This window comes from Oncorhynchus kisutch, unplaced genomic scaffold (assembly GCF_002021735.2).
Source record: "Oncorhynchus kisutch isolate 150728-3 unplaced genomic scaffold, Okis_V2 Okis01b-Okis20b_hom, whole genome shotgun sequence".
Taxonomy (NCBI): Eukaryota; Metazoa; Chordata; class Actinopteri; order Salmoniformes; family Salmonidae; genus Oncorhynchus; species Oncorhynchus kisutch.
In genome coordinates, this window is record NW_022261978.1 from 12,357,727 (window position 1) to 12,384,799 (window position 27,073).

The following is a 27,073-nucleotide window of genomic DNA, read 5'->3' on the forward strand; positions in this document are numbered from 1 at the left end:
TTATTTTTACCTGAGAGTTTCCCGTTTCCATAGTGATGTCATAGTAGTTTGTTTACCAAAAGGTTCGGACGCCACAGACGGAAGTTGGCACATCGGCGGTACCGACTTCAGACGAGTCCCGTGGGGTTTGTGAGGATCGTAGAGCAGAACGGAGAACACATTCATATTCGTGAGAGTCTCATCGTTCCACTGTAGCTCTGCCACTTTCCACCGCAGATGCAGAATGACGACAAAAGGCGGATGCAGTAGACTGAGACGCAGCCCACACAAAAAACTGCTTCAACAGACGTATTTTGATGGGGATTTTATTACTACACCAATTAGATTGACGCAATCGACTCCTAATAACTTAGGTGTTTTTCTGTTTCGTTTTTCTATTTTAGTACTTTATTTATTTAATATGAAGTATTTTGAAATTGATAAATTGGAGCCTGTGTGTTTCGTGGTACTTATTAGGGCAGAGGGAAATAGTATTGGGAGTCCAAAGATTCTGTGTGGATCTGGCTGTAGGCCAGTGTATGTGTGTGTGTGTGTGTGTGTGTTTGGCGTCACAGAGCACAATGGCAGGAAGAGGAGGATCCAGATGTTGTCTGTGTTGCCATAGTGATAACTAGAGGTCATTAGAAGCATGGGGTCTGCTAGTACGGGAGATGTACTGTAGTGTGTGTGTGTGTGTGTGTGTGTGTGTAACGGATGTGAAACGGCTAGCTTAGTTAGCGGTGCGCGCTAAATAGCGTTTCAATCGTTGACGTCACTTGCTCTGAGACCTTGAAGTAGTGGTTCCCCTTGCTCTGCAAGGGCCGCGGCTTTTATGGAGCGATGGGTAACGATGCTTCGAGGGTGACTGTTGATGTGTGCAGAGAGTCCCTGGTTCACGCCCGGGTATGGGCGAGGGGACGGTTTAAAGTTATACTGTTACGTGTGTGTGTGTGGCAACTTCTGGGTTATGGAGTGTAACATGTAGTTGATTAACATACAGATAGATAAACATTAGACAATAATATCGTCCTGTTTGGTTTGAACAATAAAATCAACAATAACAGAACAATATAGTTTTAACTTGACCTTGGTCTTCCAGATGCTGAGTGCCTGGTGGTCAGTCCTGCCAGGCTGGTGGTGAAGCATGGAGACCCAGCCTCCTCTAACTGCAGCTCAGATACCCCTGTAGAGATGGGCTGGGAAGCCACCCAGGGAGGGGCGGGTCTAACAGACAACAAGGTGAAGATCCTAAACTGGAAGGTGGACAGGTGAGAGAGGCAGACACAGCTGAGGGTGGACAGGTAAGAGAGGCAGACACAGCTGAGGGTGGACAGGTGAGAGAGGCAAACACAGCTGAGGGGGGACAGGTGAGAGAGGCAGACACAGCTGAGGGTGGACAGGTGAGAGAGGCAGACACAGCTGAGGGTGGACAGGTAAGAGAGGCAGACACCGCTGAGGGTGGACAGGTGAGAGAGGCAGACAGCTGAGGGTGGACAGGTGAGAGAGGCAGACACAGCTGAGGGTGGACAGGTGAGAGAGGCAGACAGCTGAGGGTGGACAGGTGAGAGAGGCAGACACAGCTGAGGGTGGACAGGTGAGAGGCAGACACAGCTGAGGGTGGATAGGTGAGAGAGGCAGACACAGCTGAGGGTGGACAGGTAAGAGAGGCAGACACAGCTGAGGGTGGACAGGTGAGAGAGGCAGACACAGCTGAGGGTGGACAGGTGAGAGAGGCAGACAGCTGAGGGTGGACGGGTGAGAGAGGCAGACACCGCTGAGGGTGGACAGGTGAGAGAGGCAGACACAGCTGAGGGTGGACGGGTGAGAGAGGCAGACAGCTGAGGGTGGATAGGTGAGAGAGGCAGACAGCTGAGGGTGGACAGGTTAGAGAGGCAGACACAGCTGAGGGTGGACAGGTGAGAGAGGCAGACACAGCTGAGGGTGGACAGGTGAGAGAGGCAGACACAGCTGAGGGTGGACAGGTGAGAGAGGCAGACACAGCTGAGGGTGGACAGGTGAGAGAGGCAGACACAGCTGAGGGTGGACAGGTGAGAGAGGCAGACACAGCTGAGGGTGGACAGGTGAGAGAGGCAGACAGCTGAGGGTGGACAGGTGAGAGAGGCAGACACAGCTGAGGGTGGACAGGTGAGAGAGGCAGACACAGCTGAGGGTGGACAGGTGAGAGGCAGACACAGCTGAGGGTGGACAGGTGAGAGAGGCAGACACAGCTGAGGGTGGACAGGTGAGAGGCAGACACAGCTGAGGGTGGACAGGTGAGAGAGGCAGACACAGCTGAGGGTGGACAGGTGAGAGAGGCAGACACAGCTGAGGGTGGACAGGTGAGAGGCAGACACAGCTGAGGGTGGATAGGTGAGAGAGGCAGACACAGCTGAGGGTGGACAGGTGAGAGAGGCAGACACAGCTGAGGGTGGACAGGTGAGAGAGGCAGACACAGCTGAGACTTTTAAAACGTGTTAGAAAAGGCTTCAATAGCCTTTAAGGTTTTACTGTTTTAGTTCTGGCTTCTATTTTTGATTTATTTGAAATGCACTTTAAATATTTCATTTGATTTGACAGTTTGACTGACTGGAATAGCAACCCTACCTGCTTCACAGAGGGAGGCCAGTGTCAGAAACAGCTGAACATCACAGTTTATAGTGAGTGACATCTCTCTCTCTTATCTTCTCTGGTGTTTCTGAATGTATTCTTAGTGTGGCTCTGCACTGTTAATCACTGTGTGTTTCCATTCCTCCACAGAGCTTCCAGACCGTGTCTCCATCAGCTACAGGAAGTACCCTGATCCGATGGTTGAGGGGCATCAGTACCTGCTGCAGTGTCTTGTCCAGAACATCGCTCCTATTGGGAGACTCACGGTGACCTTCTACAAAGTCAATACCACTGGTGAACAGACAGAATTAGACACACAACATAAATCCAAGGACAACATCAACACACCAGAGAATGGGACCTACACCCTGGACTTCACCCCTGGTAGAGATGATGACGGGGCCCAGTTGTTGTGTTCAGCCATGTTGGATCTGGGACCAGAGGGACCCCAACCTCCTCCTGTAATGGAATCAAACCGCCTCAACACCAACGTGCACTGTGAGTCCTTCTGGTTCTCTGTCTATACACATTTAGTACAACCGTTAGTTAGATACCAGACGAGTCATGACGTTGACGGATGCTGTTTTCACTTCAAATTCTCTCATTAATCAACTTGTTTCTCATCTCTCTTTATCTCTCATTAATCAACTTGTTTCTCATCTCTCTTTATCTCTCATTAATCAACTTGTTTCATCTCTTTCGCCCCCCCCCCCCCGCCCCCCAGACAAGCCTCAGTTCACTAGTCCTGGATGTTTCTCCATGAGCATCACGGAGGGTGACACCCTATCACTGAACTGTAGTGCAAATGGTAACCCTGCCCCCTCCTACGATTGGTTGCTCCCCCATGCCGACCCCAACACCATGGAAGAGAGATCCGTAGTGACCATCACCAACATGGCCAAGTCTCACTCCGGAAATTACACCTGCTTCGCCAGAAACCCCCTGGGAAACAGCACCTGTACTGTTAAAGTGGAGGTCACAGGTGAGACAGATGGTTGATTGGTTGGATGGATAATTGATTGGATGGTTGATTGGTTGGATGGATCATTGAATGATTGGTTGATTGGTTGGATGGATAATTGATTGGATGGTTGATTGGTTGGATGGATCATTGAATGGTTGGTTGGTTGGTTGGTTGGTTGGATGGTTGATTGATTGGTTGGATTGATCATTGCATGATTGGTTGGTTGGATGGATGATTGGTTGGATTGATCATTGCATGATTGGTTGGTTGGATGGATGATTGGTTGGATGGTTGATTGGTTGGATGGTTCATTTACTGATTGGTTGGTTGCGTGGAAAGTATTCAGACCCCTTGACTTTTTCCAAATTGTGTCACTTTCGGGCCATATTCTAAAATTGATTAAATTGTTCCCCCACCTCATAAATCTACCCAGAATACCCCATTATGACAAAGCAAAAACAGGTTTTTAGACATTTTTGCAAATTTATAATAAATACAAAATTTTATCACTTTTACGTAAGTATTCAGACCCTTTACTCAGTACTTGGTTGGAGAACCTTTGGCAGCGATTACAGCCCCGAGTCTTCTTGGGTACAAGCTTGGCACACCTGTATTTATTCTTGGGTATGACGGTACAAGCTTGGCACACCTGTATTTATTCTTGGGTATGACGGTACAAGCTTGGCACACCTGTATTTATTATTGGGTATGACGGTTCAAGCTTGGCACACCTGTATTTATTCTTGGGTATGACGGTACAAGCTTGGCACACCTGTATTTATTCTTGGGTATGACGGTACAAGCTTGGCACACCTGTATTTATTCTTGGGTATGACGGTACAAGCTTGGCACACCTGTATTTATTCTTGGGTATAACGCTACAAGCTTGGCACACCTGTATTTATTCTTGGGTATGACGCTACAAGCTTGGCACACCTGTATTTATTCTTGGGTATGACGGTACAAGCTTGGCACACCTCTATTTATTCTTGGATTTGACGGTACAAGCTTGGTGTAACGGATGTGAAACGGCTAGCTTAGTTAGCGGTGTGCGCTAAATAGCGTTTCAATCTGTGACGTCACTTGCTCTGAGACCTAGAAGTAGTGGTTCCCCTTGCTCTGCAAGGGCCGCGGCTTTTGTGGAGCGATGGGTAACGATGCTTCGAGGGTGACTGTTGATGTGTGCAGAGAGTCCCTGGTTCGCGCCCGGGTATGGGCGAGGGGACGGTTTAAAAAGTATACTGTTACATTGGCACACCTGTATTTATTCTTGGGTATGACGGTTCAAGCTTGGCACACCTGTATTATTCTTGGGTGTGACGCTACAAGCTTGGCACACCTGTATTTGGGCTCCCGAGTGGTGCAGCGGTCTAAGGCATCTCAGTGCAAAAAGCGTCACTACAGTCTCTGGTTCGTATTGTTAGGTTCTAAATCTCAGAGTGAAAACTCAACAAACATTTATGTAAGTTCAACCAAGTTTATTTCGCCCAGAGAGTCAATACATCTGCATTCAGACAACACGGTGGTTGTCCTTCTGGAAGGTTCTCCCATCTCCACAGAGGAATTCTTGAGCTTTTTCAGAGTGACCATCGGGTTCTTGGTTACCTCCCCAACCAAGGCCCTTCTCCCCTGATTGCTCAGTTTGGCCGGGCTACCAGCTCTAGGGAGAGTCTTGGTGGTTCCAAATTCTTCCATTTAGGAATGATGGAGGCCACTGTTTTCTTGGGGACCTTCAATGCTGCAGATATTCTTTGGTACCCTTCCCCAGATCTGTGCCTCGACACAATCCTGTCACGGAGCTCAATGGAGAATTACTTCGACCTCATGGCTTGGTTTTTGCTCTGACATGCACTGTCAACTGTGGAACCTTATATAGACAGGTGTGTGCCTTTCCAAATCATGTCCAATCAATTGAATTAACCACAGGTGGACTCCAATCGAGTTGTAGAAACGTCTCAAGGATGATCAATGGAAACAGGATGCACCTAAGTTCAATTTCGAGTCTCATAGCAAAGTGTCCAAATACTTATGTAAATAAGGTATTTCTGTTTTTCATTTTTAATAAGTATTAAAAAATATATTTAAACTGTTTTGGCTTTGTTATTATGGGGTATTGTGTGTAGATTGATGAGGATATTTTGATGAGGATTTATTTTTATTGAATCCATTTTAGAATAAGGCTGTAACATAAAATGTAACATACCAAAATATATCATAACAAAATGTGGAAAAAGTCAAGGGATCTGAATACTTCCTGAATTCACTGCATCTCCCTTCCTCTCCACCTCCTCCTCTCTGCCCCATCTGCATCTCCCTTCCTCTCCTCCTCCTCCTCCTCTCCTCCTCCTCCCCTCTGCATCTCCCTTCCTCTCCTCCTCCTCTCCTCTGCCCCATCTGCATCTCCCTTCCTCTCCTCCTCCTCTCTGCCCTATCTGCATCTCCCTTCCTCTCCTCCTCTCCTCCTCCTCCTCCTCCCCTCTGCATCTCCCTCTCCTCTCTTTCTACTCTCCTGCCCTGTAGTGGACTACCTGCCCATCATTGCAGGGCTGGCTGCAGCTGTGGTGGTGATCCTCTTGGTTGTCTCCTGTTTCACCTACTCCTCTTACTATAAACACAGGCGCATGGGCCACTACCAGCTGAAAGACATGTTGCCACGACGACACAAGAACAAACACGTGGTGCAACACAACGGAATGGACCAGTCCTTTATGTAGAGGAGGGGTTTGGGGTCAGAGCATGTGAGCAGAGTTGAGCGGTTGGGTGTGGCTCTCCACGTCCTTTCCTACCGCTTCCTCACAGAAAAAAAACACCGCTCCAAAATCGCTCCATTCATTTATATCACCATTTAAATCACAATTGAATCTATTTTTTTTGACTACCTGGACCTACCAATTGTTTTTAAGTATTGAAACCAAACAATATGGATCTGAATGAGAGGTATTTGAATAAACATGAAATGATCAACATGATTTAAAAAAAAATTGTATTTGTAAACTTTATTTGACTTGTCAAGTCAGTTAAGGGAGTTTTTCCCAAGCCACCGTGCTTCTACACCTGCATTGCTTGCTGTTTGGGGTTTTAGGCTGGGTTTCTGTACCCCACTTTGAGATATCAGCTGATGTACGAAGGGCTATATAAATACATTTGATTTGAGTTTAGAACACATTCTTACTACAAACCCGGATGACGCTGGGCCAATTGTGCGCAACCACTTCCGGTTGTGATACAGCCTGGAATCGAACCAGGTCTGTAGTGACGCTTCTATCAATGAGATGCAGTGCCTTTAGACCGGACCTCATTTCAAAATAGGCTACATGTCATATTAAACAGCATATAAACACTAAATTGGTCAGGAGCCTGAGAAGGAACCAAAATGAATGATTTAAGCTAGATTATTTCAATTATTTCCAGGCTATAGCCTACAAAGAAATACATTGTGAAGCATTTACCAGTGCAACACAGTAGCCTGGTAGGGACCAGAGTATGTGAGCGATGCTGAAACGGAGCAGAGCGTGCTCAATTGGACTGGATCGTGGAGCGAGATTCCCAAAGGCTGGAGCGTCGGTCTTCTCCAATGTCGCTCTAGAAGCACTCACTTCAGTTGAGGGCGTGCCCGGCCCAGCATGCATTAGTAGTCTACGTATGTGCTGCTAATAGCTCCTTGCTTTAGCTACTGTCATGGAGTTCACTAAATATTTTTTATAAAGAAACTGATTAAACACACAGGTGCTAAATCAAGGTAACTTACAAAGGTGAGGCCCAAGAGCAAGAGAGGGAGTGCGGTGACTGTTATGTGTAAGGATTCCACCTGCTGGTATGGTGCTAAACTGTTAGGTTACATACCGGGTGCCACCTGCTGGTATGGTGCTAAACTGTTAGGTTACATACCGGGTGCCATTGTTTTTTTCTTTTCAGATATAGCAGTTGTTACACGCTGACTACATGAAACATCCACAACTAAAGAATCATTGTGGAATCTGGAAAGACACTTATTCCAAAAGTATGACGGTGTACTTACTACGTGCTTTAGTACACCATGCTAAACGAAAGGAAACGAGGTGGGGAGATAACGAAGTGTGTCATTGTAGCAAAGTACTTATAAACAATCTGATATCTTAAATGTTTCGTTCATTTTCGTTATATTATTTATACAATAGGCCATAATTGATTTTGGCCCAATAGGCCTGGCATATTCCCACGTTTAAGGAGCTTTCCGTTTTGATTGGGCCATTTTGCCTAAAAACCTTTAGGCCTACATATAGATTTTTTTGTAACAACTCTGCCTAGGGTGGCCAAATATATGAAACGCCGTTTGGGTCTTTGCATGCCAAACAAATATACATGTCAAATAACACAATTTGACGTTTGAAATTAGCTTGTTGACCAATCAGGACCTGAAAATGCATTCATTTTTTTTAACGTAGTTATTACACATTGATTACACAATCACTCGTACTTCATATGTCACAACGATTCATCGTTACGTATTGTTATGACGCTGGTAAAGTTGTCTCGCGCACCTACAGTGGCGGTCATAAAAAAAGCTAGCTAGCTCATGGATGCAAACTATGTTCTTCCCCAAAAACATAGCAAACGAAATAATCTGTTTCAGTAGTGTAGAGAAATGCTAATTCTTATGTAGGTGACCAAACTATTGTTGATAAAGGGCTACAACTCAGAGTTGAGCCTGTGGGGTCCCCTACAGGATAGCTCCCGCATTACACTAATGGCCAAAACCAGCGCACACACATGATCTCAGTTGTAGCTGAACGTTGAATGCCCGAAGAGGATTCTACGATGACGGACAGACTACTGAGCCAATGGCGGAAGACTACAGACTACACCCCAGCTGAACCAATCCAAAGATCCGATCTTCCAGAATCAACCTACTTTCTTTTCTATATATAAGTGGTGTACTGATTGTAACGGCCTCTTCTTCGTCTGCGCTTCCGTACGAACCAGCGGGAGAGCCGTAATTACGCTGTTCTAGATATCTTCACTCTGAATAAACTGTAGCTTGTCATACAATTTACCACCTTGTCTGAATCGATCCTTGACCGACTCGTCCGTCTACATATCCAATTACTAACAGTAGCTATATAGTTAGCTAGCTATTATTTTTAGATGATGACACCTAGCTATATAGTTAGCTAGGTGTCATCATCTAAAATAACCCTAATTTATAAGACAGTTCATATTTGATTAATGGTGTTCGGACCCATCTATGTGAAGCGAGCCACAATAAGGATGAGCTAAATAGTGGACTTTGCGGGTTAGCCTTCAAAATAAAAGTATGTAATTGACAGTGATGCAAATGAATACAAATTGTAGAATTATGCCATAATTGAATAGATCATGCTAAACGAGGTTGGAATGTTGTTTTATAAAAGCCACAAAGACAATCATTGGATAATTTGATAGAAATCTGTTGAAATCTCACTGGATGTATTAGAATTGCATTGGGGACATACTTATTTCACTGTACAGCCTTACCTATAAATTGTGGATCAATGACATGGGGTATCAGTCTACTCAGTGACACCCAGAGAACATCAGTGTCGTAGCTCTTATTGTGGGACTCTGAAACAACTGTGAATAGAGACACATTTACTGTCAACCTACGTGTATTGAACACTATTCCTGAGGAAAACCAATACTGTGTGGATGTTTTGGAGTCTGATAACTCTGAGGAGGATGTTGGGGAAAAAATATATATTGGGTATTGATTGAGTAGACTGATACCCCATTTCATTGATCCCCAATCCTGAAGTAAAGCTGTACAGGGCAATGTGAATGTCAATACACACAACAGGCTGACTGGGGAGGTGATTTCACACAGTCACAGTCCCGTAATAAGAGCTACAATGCTAATATTTGCCTAAACTCTTCACAGTTGTGTTCTGTGAGTGTCACCGAGTAGACTGACACCCCATTTTATTTACGGAGAAAGGATTTAATAGAATAGCATGTCATATCACTAAATCCGGCATAGCCAAAGACACGACACCTTGTACTGTAGAGTCCATGTCATGATGAACTGAGGCGTGTGTGTGTGAGAGATGGTTAAACAAAACACAGAAACTAAAGTCATTTGGGTAAGTAACCTGTTACCTTTCAATAGAATGGGCTCACTAGAGAGACAGTGTGTGTTTGTGGCGAGAGTGAGAGATGCCTGGTGGCACAGAGAAGAATCGGACAGTTCTCTATTTTCACAAGTGTCCTTATTTGGGTCTCTCTCTTTCTCTGCCCGTCTCCCTCTCTCCCCTCCATCTCCCTCTCCCCTTCTCTCTCACTCACTCTCTTTTCCCTTTACTGTCACATAAATATTACTATGTTTCTTATCTCGGGAAGTAACAGAACAACGCTCTCACCGACAGGAACCTACTACACTTAGAAAAACAGGAGAGTGAGAGAGGAGGAGGGCTCCCCCCTCACTGCCCTTAGAGAAGCAGGAGACAGAGAGAGAGAGGAGGAGGGCTCCCCCCTCACTGCCCTTAGAGAAGCAGGAGACAGAGAGAGAGAGGAGGAGGGCTCCCCCCTCACTGCCCTTAGAGAAGCAGGAGACAGAGAGAGAGGAGGAGGAGGGCTCCTCCCTCACAGCCCTTAGAGAAGCAGGAGACAGAGAGAGAGGAGGAGGGCTCCCCCCTCACAGCCCTTAGAGAAGCAGGAGACAGAGAGAGAGGAGGAGGGCTCCCCCCTCACTGCCCTTAGAGAAGCAGGAGACAGAGAGAGAGAGGAGGAGGGCTCCCCCCTCACTGCCCTTAGAGAAGCAGGAGACAGAGAGAGAGAGGAGGAGGGCTCCCCCCTCACTGCCCTTATAGAAGCAGGAGACAGAGAGAGAGAGGAGGAGGGCTCCCCCCTCACAGCCCTTATAGAAGCAGGAGAGAGAGGAGGAGGAGGGCTCCCCCCTCACTGCCCTTATAGAAGCAGGAGACAGAGAGAGAGAGGAGGGGGGCTCCCCCCTCACAGCCCTTATAGAAGCAGGAGAGAGAGGAGGAGGAGGGCTCCCCCCTCACTGCCCTTATAGAAGCAGGAGACAGAGAGAGAGAGGAGGAGGGCTCCCCCCTCACTGCCCTTATAGAAGCAGGAGACAGAGAGAGAGAGGAGGAGGGCTCCCCCCTCACAGCCCTTATAGAAGCAGGAGACAAAGAGTGAGAGGAGGAGGGCTCCCCCCTCACTGCCCTTATAGAAGCAGGAGACAGAGAGAGAGAGGAGGAGGGCTCCCCCCTCACTGCCCTTAGAGAAGTAGGAGAGAGAGGAGGAGGAGGGCTCCCCCCTCACTGCCCTTATAGAAGCAGGAGAGAGAGAGAGAGGATGAGGGCTCCCCCCTCACTGCCCTTATAGAAGCAGGAGAGAGAGAGAGAGAGAGAGAGAGAGAGAGAGAGAGAGAGAGAGAGAGAGAGAGAGAGAGAGAGAGAGAGAGAGAGAGAGAGAGAGAGAGAGAGAGAGAGAGAGAGAGAGAGAGAGAGAGAGAGAGAGAGAGAGAGAGAGATGTCACAGGAAGGCCATAAAGATCATCAAGGACAGCAACCACCCGAGCCACTGCCTGTTCACCCCGCTATCATCCAGAAGGCGAGGTCAGTACAGGTGCATCAAAGCTGGGACCGAGAGACTGAAAAACAGCTTCTATCTCAAGGCCATCAGACTGTTAAACAGCCACCACTAACATTGAGTGGCTGCTGCCAACACACTGACTCAACTCCAGCCACTTTAATAATGGGAATTGATGGGAATTGATGTAAAATATATCACTAGCCACTTTAAACAATGCTACCTAATATAATGTTTACATACCCTACATTATTCATCTCATATGTATACGTATATACTGTACTCTATATCATCTACTGCATCCTTATGTAATACATGTATCACTAGCCACTTTAACTATGCCACTTTGTTTACATACTCATCTCATATGTATATACTGCACTCAATACCATCTACTGTATCTTGCCTATGCCGCTCTGTACCATCACTCATTCATATATCTTTATGTACATATTCTTTATCCCCTTACACTTGTGTCTATAAGGTAGTAGTTTTGGAATTCCTAGCTAGATTACTTGTTGGTTATTACTGCATTGTCGGAACTAGAAGCACAAGCATTTCACTACACTCGCACTAACATCTGCTAACCATGTGTATGTGTGACAAATAAAATTTGATTTGATTTGATTTGAATGTGGTGTCATTGCAGGAAGGGGTTGTTTTCCCACCACAGAAATGATGACACTTCCTGAATGTGGTGTCATTGTAGGAAGGGGTTGTTTTCCCACCACAGAAATGATGACACTTCATGAATGTGGTGTCATTGTAGGAAGGGGTTGTTTTCCCACCACAGAAATGATGACACTTCATGAATGTGGTGTCATTGTAGGAAGGGGTTGTTTTCCCACCACAGAAATGATGACACTTCCTGAATGTGGTGTCATTGTAGGAAGGGGTTGTTTTCCCCACCACAGAAATGATGACACTTCATGAATGTGGTGTCATTGTAGGAAGGGGTTGTTTTCCCACCACAGAAATGATGACACTTCCTGAATGTGGTGTCATTGTAGGAAGGGGTTGTTTTCCCACCACAGAAATTATGACACTTCCTGAATGTGGTATCATTGTAGGAAGGGGTTGTTTTCCCACCACAGAAATTATGACACTTCCTGAATGTGGTGTCATTGTAGGAAGGGGTTGTTTTCCCACCACAGAAATGATGACACTTCCTGAATGTGGTGTCATTGTAGGAAGGGGTTGTTTTCCCACCACAGAAATGATGACACTTCCTGAATGTGGTGTCATTGTAGGAAGGGGTTGTTTTCCCACCACAGAAATGATGACACTTCCTGAATGTGGTGTCATTGTAGGAAGGGGTTGTTTTCCCACCACAGAAATGATGACACTTCCTGAATGTGGTGTCATTGTAGGAAGGGGTTGTTTTCCCACCACAGAAATGATGACACTTCCTGAATGTGGTGTCATTGTAGGAAGGGGTTGTTTTCCCACCACAGAAATGATGACACTTCCTGAATGTGGTGTCATTGAAGGAAGGGGTTGTTTTCCCACCACAGAAATGATGACACTTCCTGAATGTGGTGTCATTGCAGGAAGGGGTTGTTTTCTTAAATGGAGAATAATAACAGACTGATAGCGTGGAAAGTGATATCAGGGACACGGAAAATCTTTAAATAATAATAAATACAATAATCATGAAAATAAAACATCATTGATGAGAGAAAATTGGACTAGAAATATAAAATGATGAGAGAGACTTTAAATATGTTATTATTTTCAGGCTTATATTTCTCGTGGAAGTCGATGAATAACATCCACAAAAACATGTTTTTTTTCTAAATGCATAACATTTGCCTTTCAATTTTTTTTTTAAAGGTAATAGACACCTGACCTTGTATTTAAAGCATTTTGAAATCCATATGTTATATACGAAATAAAACGTGATATTTCCTGGGCACAGAAAACACACCGCATCTCAGCATTGACGTGACTAGCTGGTAGCTGCTTAGCTGTTAAGAGCGTTGGCCCAGCAACGGAGAGGTGGCTGGTTCGGATTCCTGAGTCGGCAAGGAGAAACAAATCTACTGTTCTATCATTGAGCAAGGCATTTTGTCCCCCAACAGCACCTGCTCCCCAGGCACTGATGACATGGATGTGATTAAAGCAGCCCCCCTTTCACCTCTCTGATTCAGAGGAAAAACACATTTCGGTTGAATGCGTTCAGTTGTGCAACTGACTAAGGTAGGCTTCGTTGTAAATAAGAATTCGTTTCTTAACTGACTTGCCCATTTACGTAAAGGGATGCATCCCTTTCCCCAAAGGGCATTGGCCACTCAGGCTGACCACTAGAAAACACGGCTATTATGGTAAAACCTTGCTTGATCAGCTGATCAAACTTTCTCCAGCTAGCAGCTTTGTGGGAGCTGATTTGAATGGCCATTGCGGTAGCTGGTTGATGAAGCTGAACCGCACCAAAGTTACGAGACTGTTGTAAGTGATCAGCATGTATCTGACTCTGACAGCGGGTGACGTTGTAACGTTTGGCCAACGTGATGACGTCACAGCTGGAAACAGTCAGCTGTGCTGCAGAACTCAGCGCACTTATCAGGACGGAACAGAAACGGCCTTATCATGAAAACTCATTTGTGCTATTAGCTAGAATTTCACTACACCAGCTACAACTGGCGTTGTTAGCATCCCTTTCGTTTGATATATGGATTGATTTTAAGACCCGTTCAGCCAGTATGCAGTAAGCATACACTGGCTAGGGAGCTCATTTTCGTGCACATTTCAGTTTTTCATAAATACTGATTCTACAACCACAAAACACCTTAGCTAGATGTAGCATTAGGTAGAGAAGACTTGCTCATTTAAAAAAAGGTTTATTATAGCTTTTGGTAAGATGAACTATCTTGAGGATTCAGTGGACGATTAGGACAGCCTATTGTACCCATGAGTGTTTTGCCGAGTTATCACACAGATCAGTGCAGACCTGAGACAGTGTGGGTTACAGAGGGAGTTCTGTTTCTGTTAGAAAGAAGAGCCAGAAACCCGTTGTAACCCCCTAACTGGGGGAGAGAGAGAGAGAGGGCAGAGAGAGAGAGAGAGAGACGGCAGAGAGAGAGAGGGCAGAGAGAGAGACAGAGAGAGAGAGACAGAGAGTGAGTGAGAGAGAGAGAGAGGGAGAGAGACAGAGAGAGAGGAAGAGAGAGAGAGAGAGACAGAGAGTGAGTGAGAGAGAGAGAGTGAGAGAGGGGGAGAGAGACAGAGAGAGAGACAGAGAGAGAGAGAGAGAGAGAGACGGCAGAGAGAGAGAGAGAGAGATGGCAGAGAGACAGAGAGAGAGGGCAGAGAGAGAGAGAGAGAGACAGAGAGAGAGAGACAGAGAGTGAGTGAGAGAGAGAGAGTGAGAGAGAGGGAGAGAGACAGAGAGAGAGGAAGAGAGAGAGAGAGACAGAGAGAGAGAGAGGGCAGAGAGAGAGAGAGAGAGAGACGGCAGAGAGAGAGAGGGCAGAGAGGAAGAGAGAGAGAGGAAGAGGGCAGAGAGACAGAGAGAGAGGGCAGAGAGAGAGAGAGAGACAGAGAGAGAGAGAGAGAGAGAGTGAGAGAGAGGGAGAGAGACAGAGAGAGAGGAAGAGAGAGAGAGACAGAGAGAGAGAGAGAGAGAGAGACGGCAGAGAGAGAGAGAGAGAGATGGCAGAGAGACAGAGAGAGAGCGAGAGAGACAGAGAGAGAGAGAGAGAGAGACAGAGAGTGAGAGAGAGAGAGACAGAGAGTGAGAGAGAGAGAGAGAGAGAGAGAGAGAGAGAGAGAGAGAGAGAGAGAGAGAGAGAGAGAGAGAGAGAAAGAGAGTGATAGAACACTGTGTGAGAGAGACAGAGACAGAGAGAGTGTGTGTGAGAGAGATAAGAGGAGGAGGAAAGGTCGGTTAGGGTTTTCCAGTAAATAATACTTTCACGTTCAACGGTCACTGGAGAAGAAACCACGTCTGCCGCTCGTCTAACAGAATACAGTGTCCTTCACTGAGGGACGCTCAGGGATTATTACGGGGAATGGAGATTGTAATACTAGTTTCATTATTGTCTCTGTATTGTGACTTCACCGGTAAGTTAGACTTCTGGTCTAGTACAACGTTGTGATACAGGTGCTTGGTAAATTAGACTTCTGGTCTAGTACAACGTTGTGATACAGGTGCTTGGTAAATTAGACTTCTGGTCTAGTACAACGTTGTGATACAGGTGCTTGGTAAATTAGACTTCTGGTCTAGTACAATGTTGTGATACAGGTGCTTGGTAAGTTAGACTTCTGGTCTAGTACAATGTTGTGATACAGGTGCTTGGTAAATTAGACTTCTGGTCTAGTACAATGTTGTGATACAGGTGCTTGGTAAATTAGACTTCTGGTCTAGTACAATGTTGTGATACAGGTGCTTGGTAAATTAGACTTCTGTTCTAGTACAATGTTGTGATACAGGTGCTTGGTAAATTAGACTTCTGGTCTAGTACAATGTTGTGATACAGGTGCTTGGTAAATTAGACTTCTGGTCTAGTACAATGTTGTGATACAGGTGCTTGGTAAATTAGACTTCTGTTCTAGTACAACGTTGTGATACAGGTGCTTGGTAAATTAGACTTCTGGTCTAGTACAATGTTGTGATACAGGTGCGTGGTAAATTAGACTTCTGGTCTAGTACAATGTTGTGATACAGGTGCTTGGTAAATTAGACTTCTGGTCTAGTACAATGTTGTGATACAGGTGCTTGGTAAATTAGACTTCTGTTCTAGTACAACGTTGTGATACAGGTTCTTGGTAAATTAGACTTCTGGTCTAGTACAATGTTGTGATACAGGTGCTTGGTAAATTAGACTTCTGGTCTAGTACAACGTTGTGATACAGGTGCTTGGTAAATTAGACTTCTGGTCTAGTACAACGTTGTGATACAGGTGCTTGGTAAATTAGACTTCTGGTCTAGTACAACGTTGTGATACAGGTGCTTGGTAAATTAGACTTCTGGTCAAGTACAATGTTGTGATACAGGTGCTTGGTAAATTAGACTTCTGGTCTAGTACAATGTTGTGATACAGGTGCTTGGTAAATTAGACTTCTGGTCTAGTACAACGTTGTGATACAGGTGCTTGGTAAATTAGACTTCTGGTCTAGTACAATGTTGTGATACAGGTGCTTGGTAAATTAGACTTCTGGTCTAGTACAATGTTGTGATACAGGTGCTTGGTAAGTTAGACTTCTGGTCTAGTACAACGTTGTGATACAGGTGCTTGGTAAATTAGACTTCTGGTCTAGTACAATGTTGTGATACAGGTGCTTGGTAAATTAGACTTCTGGTCTAGTACAACATTGTGATACAGGTGCTTGGTAAGTTAGACTTCTGGTCTAGTACAACGTTGTGATACAGGTGCTTGGTAAGTTAGACTTCTGGTCTAGTACAACGTTGTGATACAGGTGCTTGGTAAATTAGACTTCTGGTCTAGTACAACGTTGTGATACAGGTGCTTGGTAAGTTAGACTTCTGGTCTAGTACAATGTTGTGATACAGGTGCTTGGTAAATTAGACTTCTGGTCTAGTACAACGTTGTGATACAGGTGCTTGGTAAATTAGACTTCTGGTCTAGTACAATGTTGTGATACAGGTGCTTGGTAAATTAGACTTCTGTTCTAGTACAACGTTGTGATACAGGTGCTTGGTAAATTAGACTTCTGGTCTAGTACAACGTTGTGATACAGGTGCTTGGTAAATTAGACTTCTGGTCTAGTACAACGTTGTTATACAGGTGCTTGGTAAATTAGACTTCTGGTCTAGTACAACGTTGTGATACAGGTGCTTGGTAAATTAGACTTCTGGTCTAGTACAATGTTGTGATACAGGTGCTTGGTAAATTAGACTTCTGGTCTAGTACAACGTTGTGATACAGGTGCTTGGTAAATTAGACTTCTGGTCTAGTACAACGTTGTGATACAGGTGCTTGGTAAATTCAGACTTCTGGTCTAGTACAACGTTGTGATACAGGTGCTTGGTAAATTACATTCTACTGCTCGGGGGTTTGAATTTACAACCTTCCGGTTACTAGTCCAACGCTCTAACCACTAGGCTACCCTGCCACCACATTCTACTGAGATTACAACGGGTATTGTTCTATTGATCATTTAACTATTTGATTTTTAGGATTCCTGTTAGTAATCCCCCAAAAAATATTTAAAAGGGAATATATATTTAGCTTTTGACACATATTTAACCCCATTTTGGGGGGGGACACACACACACACACCGATGTATTTATTTTTACCTGAGAGTTTCCCGTTTCCATAGTGATGTCATAGTAGTTTGTTTACCAGAAGGTTCGGACGCCACAGACGGAAGTTGGCACATCGGCGGTACCGACTTCAGACGAGTCCCGTGGGGTTTGTGAGGGTCGTAGAGCAGAACGGAGAACACATTCATATTTTAGTACTTTATGTATTTAATATGAAGTATTTTGAAATTGATGAATTGGAAAGCCTGTGTGTTTCGGGTTACTTATTAGGGCAGAGGGAAATAGAATTTGGAGTCCAAAGATTCTGTGTGTGTGTGTGTGTGTGTGTGGCGACTTCTGGGTTATGGAGTGTAACATGTAGTTGATTAACATACAGATAGATAAACATTAGACAATAATATCGTCCTGTTTGGTTTGAACAAGAAAATCAACAATGACAGAACAATACCGTTTTAACTTGTCCTTGGTCTTCCAGATGCTGAGTGCCTGGTGGTCAGTCCTGCCAGTCTGGTGGTGAAGTATGGAGACCCAGCCTCCTCTAACTGCAGCTCAGATACCCCTGTAGAGATGGGCTGGGAAGCCATCCAGGGAGGGACGAGTCTAACAGACAACAAGGTGAAGATCCTAAACTGGAGGGTGAACAGGTGAGAGAGGCAGACACAGCTGAGGGTGGACAGGTAAGAGAGGCAGACACAGCTGAGGGTGAACAGGTGAGAGAGGCAGACACAGCTGAGGGTGGACAGGTGAGAGAGGCAGACACAGCTGAGGGTGGACAGGTGAGATAGGCAGACACAGCTGAGGGTGGACAGGTAAGAGAGGCAGACACAGCTGAGGGTGGACAGGTGAGAGAGGCAGACACAGCTGAGGGTGGACAGCTGAGAGAGGCAGACACAGCTGAGGGTGGACAGGTGAGAGAGGCAGACACAGCTGAGGGTGGACAGGTGAGAGAGGCAGACACAGCTGAGGGTGGACAGCTGAGAGAGGCAGACACAGCTGAGGGTGGACAGGTAAGAGAGGCAGACACAGCTGAGGGTGGACAGCTGAGAGAGGCAGACACAGCTGAGGGTGGACAGGTGAGAGAGGCAGACACAGTTGAGATCTTTTTGAACCGTTTTAGCCTTTAAAGTGGCAAACAGTGGCAGCTGGCGACTTTATGGACGTTTGAACTTCAACTGTGTTATTGCCTTTATTTGTTTATTTATTTATTTATCCAACATCTAGTGGAAAGCCTTCCCAGAAGACTGAAGGCTGTTATAGCAGCAATGTTCCAACATCTAGTGGAAAGCCTTCCCAGAAGACTGGAGGCTGTTATAGCAGCAATGTTCCAACATCTAGTGGAAAGCCTTCCCAGAAGACTGGAGGCTGTTATAGCAGCAATGTTCCAACATCTAGTGGAAAGCCTTCCCAGAAGACTGGAGGCTGTTATAGCAGCAATGTTCCAACATCTAGTGGAAAGCCTTCCCAGAAGACTGGAGGCTGTTATAGCAGCAATGTTGCAACATCTAGTGGAAAGCCTTCCCAGAAGACTGGAGGCTGTTATAGCAGCAATGTTCCAACATCTAGTGGAAAGCCTTCCCAGAAGACTGAAGGCTGTTATAGCAGCAATGTTCCAACATCTAGTGGAAAGCCTTCCCAGAAGACTGGAGGCTGTTATAGCAGCAATGTTCCAACATCTAGTGGAAAGCCTTCCCAGAAGACTGGAGGCTGTTATAGCAGCAATGTTCCAACATCTAGTGGAAAGCCTTCCCAGAAGACTGGAGGCTGTTATAGCAGCAATGTTCCAACATCTAGTGGAAAGCCTTCCCAGAAGACTGGAGGCTGTTATAGCAGCAATGTTCCAACATCTAGTGGAAAGCCTTCCCAGAAGACTGAAGGCTGTTATAGCAGCAATGTTCCAACATCTAGTGGAAAGCCTTCCCTGAAGACTGGAGGCTGTTATAGCAGCAATGTTCCAACATCTAGTGGAAAGCCTTCCCAGAAGACTGAAGGCTGTTATAGCAGCAATGTTCCAACATCTAGTGGAAAGCCTTCCCAGAAGACTGAAGGCTGTTATAGCAGCAATGTTCCAACATCTAGTGGAAAGCCTTCCCAGAAGACTGGAGGCTGTTATAGCAGCAATGTTCCAACATCTAGTGGAAAGCCTTCCCAGAAGACTGGAGGCTGTTATAGCAGCAATGTTCCAACATCTAGTGGAAAGCCTTTCCAGAAGACTGAAGGCTGTTATAGCAGCAATGTTCCAACATCTAGTGGAAAGCCTTCCCAGAAGACTGGAGGCTGTTATAGCAGCAATGTTCCAACATCTAGTGGAAAGCCTTTCCAGAAGACTGGAGGCTGTTGTAGCAGCAATGTTCCAACATCTAGTGGAAAGCCTTCCCTGAAGACTGGAGGCTGTTATAGCAGCAATGTTCCAACATCTAGTGGAAAGCCTTCCCAGAAGACTGGAGGCTGTTATAGCAGCAATGTTCCAACATCTAGTGGAAAGCCTTCCCAGAAGACTGGAGGCTGTTATAGCAGCAATGTTCCAACATCTAGTGGAAAGCCTTCCCAGAAGACTGGAGGCTGTTATAGCAGCAATGTTCCAACATCTAGTGGAAAGCCTTCCCAGAAGACTGGAGGCTGTTATAGCAGCAATGTTCCAACATCTAGTGGAAAGCCTTCCCAGAAGACTGGAGGCTGTTATAGCAGCAATGTTCCAACATCTAGTGGAAAGCCTTCCCAGAAGACTGAAGGCTGTTATAGCAGCAATGTTCCAACATCTAGTGGAAAGCCTTCCCAGAAGACTGAAGGCTGTTATAGCAGCAATGTTCCAACATCTAGTGGAAAGCCTTCCCAGAAGACTGGAGGCTGTTATAGCAGCAATGTTCCAACATCTAGTGGAAAGCCTTCCCAGAAGACTGGAGGCTGTTATAGCAGCAATGTTCCAACATCTAGTGGAAAGCCTTCCCTAAAGACTGAAGGCTGTTATAGCAGCAATGTTCCAACATCTAGTGGAAAGCCTTCCCTGAAGACTGGAGGCTGTTATAGCAGCAATGTTCCAACATCTAGTGGAAAGACTTCCCAGAAGACTGGAGGCTGTTATAGCAGCAATGTTCCTACATCTAGTGGAAAGCCTTCCCAGAAGACTGGAGGCTGTTATAGCAGCAATGTTCCAACATCTAGTGGAAAGCCTTCCCAGAAGACTGGAGGCTGTTATAGCAGCAATGTTCCAACATCTAGTGGAAAGCCTTCCCAGAAGACTGGAGGCTGTTATAGCAGCAATGTTCCAACATCTAGTGGAAAGCCTTCCCAGAAGACTGGAGGCTGTTATAGCAGCAATGTTCCAACATCTAGTGGAAAGCCTTCCCAGAAGACTGGAGGCTGTTATAGCAGCAATGTTCCAACATCTAGTGGAAAGCCTTCCCAGAAGACTGGAGGCTGTTATAGCAGCAATGTTCCAACATCTAGTGGAAAGCCTTTCCAGAAGACTGGAGGCTGTTATAGCAGCAATGTTCCAACATCTAGTGGAAAGCCTTCCCTGAAGACTGAAGGCTGTTATAGCAGCAATGTTCCAACATCTAGTGGAAAGCCTTCCCAGAAGACTGAAGGCTGTTATAGCAGCAATGTTCCAACATCTAGTGGAAAGCCTTCCCTGAAGACTGGAGGCTGTTATAGCAGCAATGTTCCAACATCTAGTGGAAAGCCTTCCCAGAAGACTGGAGGCTGTTATAGCAGCAATGTTCCAACATCTAGTGGAAAGCCTTCCCTGAAGACTGGAGGCTGTTATAGCAGCAATGTTCCAACATCTAGTGGAAAGCCTTCCCAGAAGACTGGAGGCTGTTATAGCAGCAATGTTCCAGCATCTAGTGGAAAGCCTTCCCAGAAGACTGAAGGCTGTTATAGCAGCAATGTTCCAACATCTAGTGGAAAGCCTTCCCAGAAGACTGAAGGCTGTTATAGCAGCAATGTTCCAACATCTAGTGGAAAGCCTTCCCAGAAGACTGGAGGCTGTTATAGCAGCAATGTTCCAACATCTAGTGGAAAGCCTTCCCAGAAGACTGGAGGCTGTTATAGCAGCAATGTTCCAACATCTAGTGGAAAGCCTTCCCAGAAGACTGGAGGCTGTTATAGCAGCAATGTTCCAACATCTAGTGGAAAGCCTTCCCAGAAGACTGGAAGCTGTTATAGCAGCAATGTTCCAACATCTAGTGGAAAGCCTTCCCAGAAGACTGGAGGCTGTTATAGCAGCAATGTTCCAACATCTAGTGGAAAGCCTTCCCAGAAGACTGGAGGCTGTTATAGCAGCAATGTTTTAAGTGTTTAAATCAAGTTGGTTATTGTTTCAACTAAGGATTGCTGCTTTAAATAAAATGTCATTTGATTTGACAGTGTGACTGAATGGAATAGCAAACCTACCTGCTTCACAGAGGGAGGCCAGTGTCTGAAACAGCTGAACATCACAGTTTATAGTGAGTGACATCTCTCTCTCTTATCTTCTCTGGTGTTTCTGAATGTATTCTTAGTGTGGCTCTGCACTGTTAATCACTGTGTTTCCATTCCTCCACAGAGCTTCCAGACCGTGTCTCCATCAGCTACAGGAAGTACCCTGATCCGATGGTTGAGGGGCATCAGTACCTGCTACAGTGTCTTGTCCAGAACATTGCTCCTATTGGGACACTCAGGGTGACCTTCTACAAAGTCAGTGCCACTGGTGAACAGACAGAATTAGACACACAACAGAAATCCAAGGACAACATCAACACACCAGAGAATGGGACCTACACCCTGGACTTCACCCCTGGTAGAGATGATGACGGGGCCCAGTTGTTGTGTTCAGCCATGTTGGATCTGGGACCAGAGGGACCCCAACCTCCTCCTGTAATGGACTCAAACCGCCTCAACACCAACATGCACTGTGAGTCCTTCTGGTTCTCTGTCTACACACATTTAGTACAACCGTTAGTTAGATACCAGACGAGTCATGACGTTGACGGATGCTGTTTTCACTTCATTTTCTCTCATTAATCAACTTGTTTCTCTTCTCTCTCTCTTTATCTCCTCTCTCTCTCTCTCTCTCTCTCTCTCTCTCTCTCTCTCTCTCTCTCTCTCTCTCTCTCTCTCTCTTCCTCCCTCCTTCCTTCTCTTCTAGACAAGCCTCAGATCACTAGGAGTCCTGGCTGTTTCTCCATGAGCATCACGGAGGGCGACACCTTATCACTGGCCTGTAGTGCAAATGGTAACCCTACCCCCTCGTTGGATGATTGGTTGGTTGCATTCAGAAAGTATTCAGACCCCTTGACTTTTTCCACATTTTGTCACGTTATTACGCCTTATTCTAAAATGGATTAAATAGTTTTTCCCCCTCACCGATCTACACACAGCACCCCATAATGACATCACATTACCCCGTAATGACATCACAGCACCCCATAATGACATCACAATACCCCGTAATGACATCACAGCACCCCATAATGACATCACAATACCCCGTAATGACATCACAGCACCCCATAATGACATCACAATACCCCGTAATGACATCACAGCACCCCGTAATGACATCACAGCACCCCATAATGACATCACAGCACCCCATAATGACATCACAGCACCCCGTAATGACATCACAGCACCCCATAATGACATCACAGCACCCCATAATGACATCACAGCACCCCATAATGACATCACAGCACCCCATAATGACATCACAGCACCCCATAATGACATCACAGCACCCCATAATGACATCACAGCACCCCATAATGACATCACAGCACCCATAATGACATCACAGCACCCCATAATGACATCACAGCACCCCATAATGACATCACAGCACCCCATAATGACATCACAGCACCCCATAATGACAAAGCAAAAACAGGTTTTTAGAATTTTTGAATTGTATAAAAAATAAACTTAATTATTCAATTTACATCAGAATTCAGAACCTTTACTCTGTACTTTGTTGAAGCACCTTTACAGCCTCAAGTCTTCTTGGGTAATGATTCTACAAGCTTGGCACACCATTATTTGGGCTCCCGAGTGGTGCAGTGGTCTAAGGCACTGCATCCCAGTGCAAGAGGTGTCACTGGTTCGAATCCAGGCTGTATCACATCTGGCCGTGATTGGGAGTCCCATTGGGGGGCACATGTTGTCTGGGTTTTGCAGGGTTAGTTCGTCATTGTAAATAAGAATTTGCTCTTAACTGACTTTCCTGGTTAAATAAAGGTTATATTAGAAATGTGGGAAGTTTCTCCCATTCTTCTCTGCAGATCCTATCAAGCTCTCTCAGGTTTGAGTTTCTCCCATTCTTCTCTGCAGATCCTATCAAGCTCTCTCAGGTTTGAGTTTCTCCCATTCTTCTCTGCAGATCCTATCAAGCTCTCTCAGGTTTGAGTTTCTCCCATTCTTCTCTGCAGATCCTATCAAGCTCTCTCAGGTTGGATGGGAAGTGTCGCCACACAGCTATTTTTCGGTCTCTCCAGGACCTCTCTGTACTTTTCTCCATTCATCTTTCCCTCTATCCTGACTAGTCTCCCGGTCCATGCTGCTGAAAAACATCCCCATAGCATGATGCTGCTGCCACCACCATGCTTAACCGCAGTGATGGCTGGTATCCTAGTGGTTAGAGTGTTGGGACAGTAACCGAAAGTTTGCACGTTCAAATCCCCGAGCTGACCAGGTAAAACATCTGTCGTTCTGCCCCTGAACAAGGCAGTTAACCCACTGTTCCTCTGAACAAGGCAGTTAACCCACTGTTCCTCTGAACAAGGCAGTTAACCCACTGTTCCTCTGAACAAGGCAGTTAACCCACTGTTCCTCTGAACAAGGCAGTTAACCCACTGTTCCCCTGAACAAGGCAGTTAACCCACTGTTCCCCTGAACAAGGCAGTTAACCCACTGTTCCCCTGAACAAGGCAGTTAACCCACTGTTCCCCTGAACAAGGCAGTTAACCCACTGTTCCCCTGAACAAGGCAGTTAACCCACTGTTCCCCTGAACAAGGCAGTTAACCCACTGTTCCCCTGAACAAGGCAGTTAACCCACTGTTCCCCTGAACAAGGCAGTTAACCCACTGTTCCCCTGAACAAGGCAGTTAACCCACTGTTCCCCTGAACAAGGCAGTTAACCCACTGTTCCCCTGAACAAGGCAGTTAACCCACTGTTCCTCTGAACAAGGCAGTTAACCCACTGTTCCCCTGAACAAGGCAGTTAACCCACTGTTCCCCTGAGCAAGGCAGTTAACCCACTGTTCCTCTGAGCAAGGCAGTTAACCCACTGTTCCCCTGAACAAGGCAGTTAACCCACTGTTCCCCTGAACAAGGCAGTTGACCCACTGTTCCCCTGAACAAGGCAGTTAACCCACTGTTCCCCTGAACAAGGCAGTTAACCCACTGTTCCTCTGAACAAGGCAGTTAACCCACTGTTCCTCTGAACAAGGCAGTTAACCCACTGTTCCCCTGAACAAGGCAGTTAACCCACTGTTCCCCTGAACAAGGCAGTTAACCCACTGTTCCCCTGAACAAGGCAGTTAACCCACTGTTCCTCTGAACAAGGCAGTTAACCCACTGTTCCCCTGAACAAGGCAGTTAACCCACTGTTCCCCTGAACAAGGCAGTTAACCCACTGTTCCCCTGAACAAGGCAGTTAACCCACTGTTCCCCTGAACAAGGCAGTTAACCCACTGTTCCCCTGAACAAGGCAGTTAACCCACTGTTCCTCTGAACAAGGCAGTTAACCCACTGTTCCCCTGAACAAGGCAGTTAACCCACTGTTCCCCTGAGCAAGGCAGTTAACCCACTGTTCCTCTGAGCAAGGCAGTTAACCCACTGTTCCCCTGAACAAGGCAGTTAACCCACTGTTCCCCTGAACAAGGCAGTTGACCCACTGTTCCCCTGAACAAGGCAGTTAACCCACTGTTCCCCTGAACAAGGCAGTTAACCCACTGTTCCTCTGAACAAGGCAGTTAACCCACTGTTCCTCTGAACAAGGCAGTTAACCCACTGTTCCCCTGAACAAGGCAGTTAACCCACTGTTCCCCTGAACAAGGCAGTTAACCCACTGTTCCTCTGAACAAGGCAGTTAACCCACTGTTCCTCTGAACAAGGCAGTTAACCCACTGTTCCCCTGAACAAGGCAGTTAACCCACTGTTCCCCTGAACAAGGCAGTTAACCCACTTAAGAATTTGTTCTTAAATGACTAGTTATATTTAAAAAAGTGACGCTGCCAGGTTTCCTCCAGACGTCGCTTCACCACCATGCTTCACCATAGGGATGGTGATGTAACGCCACCACCATGCTTCACCATAGGGATGGTGATGTGACGCTTGGCATTCAGGTCAAAGGGTTCAATCTTGGTTTCATCAGACCAGAGAATCTTGTTTCACATTGGTCTGAGAGTCTTTAGGTGACTTCTGGCAAACTCCGAGCGGGCTGTGGTGTGACTTCTACTGAGGAGTGGGGTATTGTGATGTCATTATGGGGTATTGTGATGTCATTATGGGGTATTGTGATGTCATTATGGGGTATTGTGATGTCATTATGGGGTATTGTGATGTCATTATGGGGTATTGTGTATAGATTGAATCCATTTAAGAACAAGGCTGTAACGTAACAACATGTCAGAAAAGTCAAGGGATCTGAATACTTTCTAAATTCCCTGCATCTCCCTTCCTCCCCTCTGCCCCATATGCCTCTCCTCTCTCCCTCACCTACTCCCCTCTGCCTCTCTGCCCCATATGCCTCTCCTCTCTCCCTCACCTACTCCCCTCTGCCTCTCTGCCCCATATGCCTCTCCTCTCTCCCTCACCTACTCCCCTCTCTCCCATCCGCCTCTCCCTCTCCTCTCTCCCTCACCTACTCCCCTCTGCCCCTCTCTCCCATCTGCCTCTCCCTCTCCTCTCTCCCTCACCTACTCCCCTCTCTCCCATCCGCCTCTCCCTCTCCTCTCTCCCTCACCTATTCCCCTCTCTCCCATCCGCCTCTCCCTCTCCTCTCTCCCTCACCTACTCCCCTCTGCCCCTCTCTCCCATCTGCCTCTCCCTCTCCTCTCTCCCTCGCCTACTCCCCTCTCTCCCATCTGCTTCTCCCTCTCCTCTCTCCCTCGCCTACTCCCCTCTCTCCCATCCGCCTCTCCCTCTCCTCTTTCCCTCACCTACTCCCCTCTGCCCCTCTCTCCCATCTGCCTCTCCCTCTCCTCTCTCCCTCGCATACTCCCCTCTGCCCCTCTCTCCCATCTGCCTCTCCTCTCTCCCTCACCTACTCCCCTCTCCCATCTGCCTCTCCCTCTCTTCTCCCTCTCTTCTCCTGCCCTGCAGTGGACTACCTGCCCATCATTGCAGGGCTGGCTTCGGTGGTGATCCTCTTGGTGATCTCCTGTTTCATCTACTCCTCTTACTATAAACACACGCGCATGAGCCATTAACAGCTGAAAATCATGTTGCCACGACGACACAAGAACAAACACGTGGTGCACCACAACGGAATGGACCAGTCCGTTATGTAGAGGAGGGGTTGGGGTCAGAGCATGTGAGCAGAGGTGAATGGTTGGAAATCCTGATGAGTGGGTGTGGCTCTCCACGACCTTTCCTACCACTCCCTCACAGAATGGAAGCAAGTTCCCGTAGCAATGTTCCTACATCTAGTGGAAAGCCTTCCCAGAAGACTGGAGGCTGTTATAGCAGCAATGTTCCAACATCTAGGGGAAAGCCTTCCCAGTAGACTGGAGGCTGTTATAGCAGCAATGTTCCAACATCTAGTGG

General features: G+C 46.4%; 1 protein-coding gene across 1 annotated transcript; it reads left to right on the plus strand.

Moving 5' to 3' along the window:
* LOC116353003 (uncharacterized) lies at positions 1 to 26,833 on the plus strand. The gene is made up of 13 exons (XM_031811088.1): positions 1 to 353; positions 1,079 to 1,247; positions 2,557 to 2,636; positions 2,737 to 3,084; positions 3,311 to 3,568; positions 6,071 to 6,260; positions 15,000 to 15,163; positions 17,414 to 17,476; positions 17,804 to 17,972; positions 21,694 to 21,773; positions 21,872 to 22,219; positions 22,454 to 22,586; positions 26,630 to 26,833. The coding sequence occupies exons 1-13, from the start codon at positions 224 to 226 to the stop codon at positions 26,712 to 26,714; spliced, it is 2,217 nt and encodes a 738-aa protein (XP_031666948.1). The 5' UTR covers positions 1 to 223; the 3' UTR covers positions 26,715 to 26,833.
* The last annotated feature ends 240 nt before the right edge of the window (positions 26,834 to 27,073 follow it).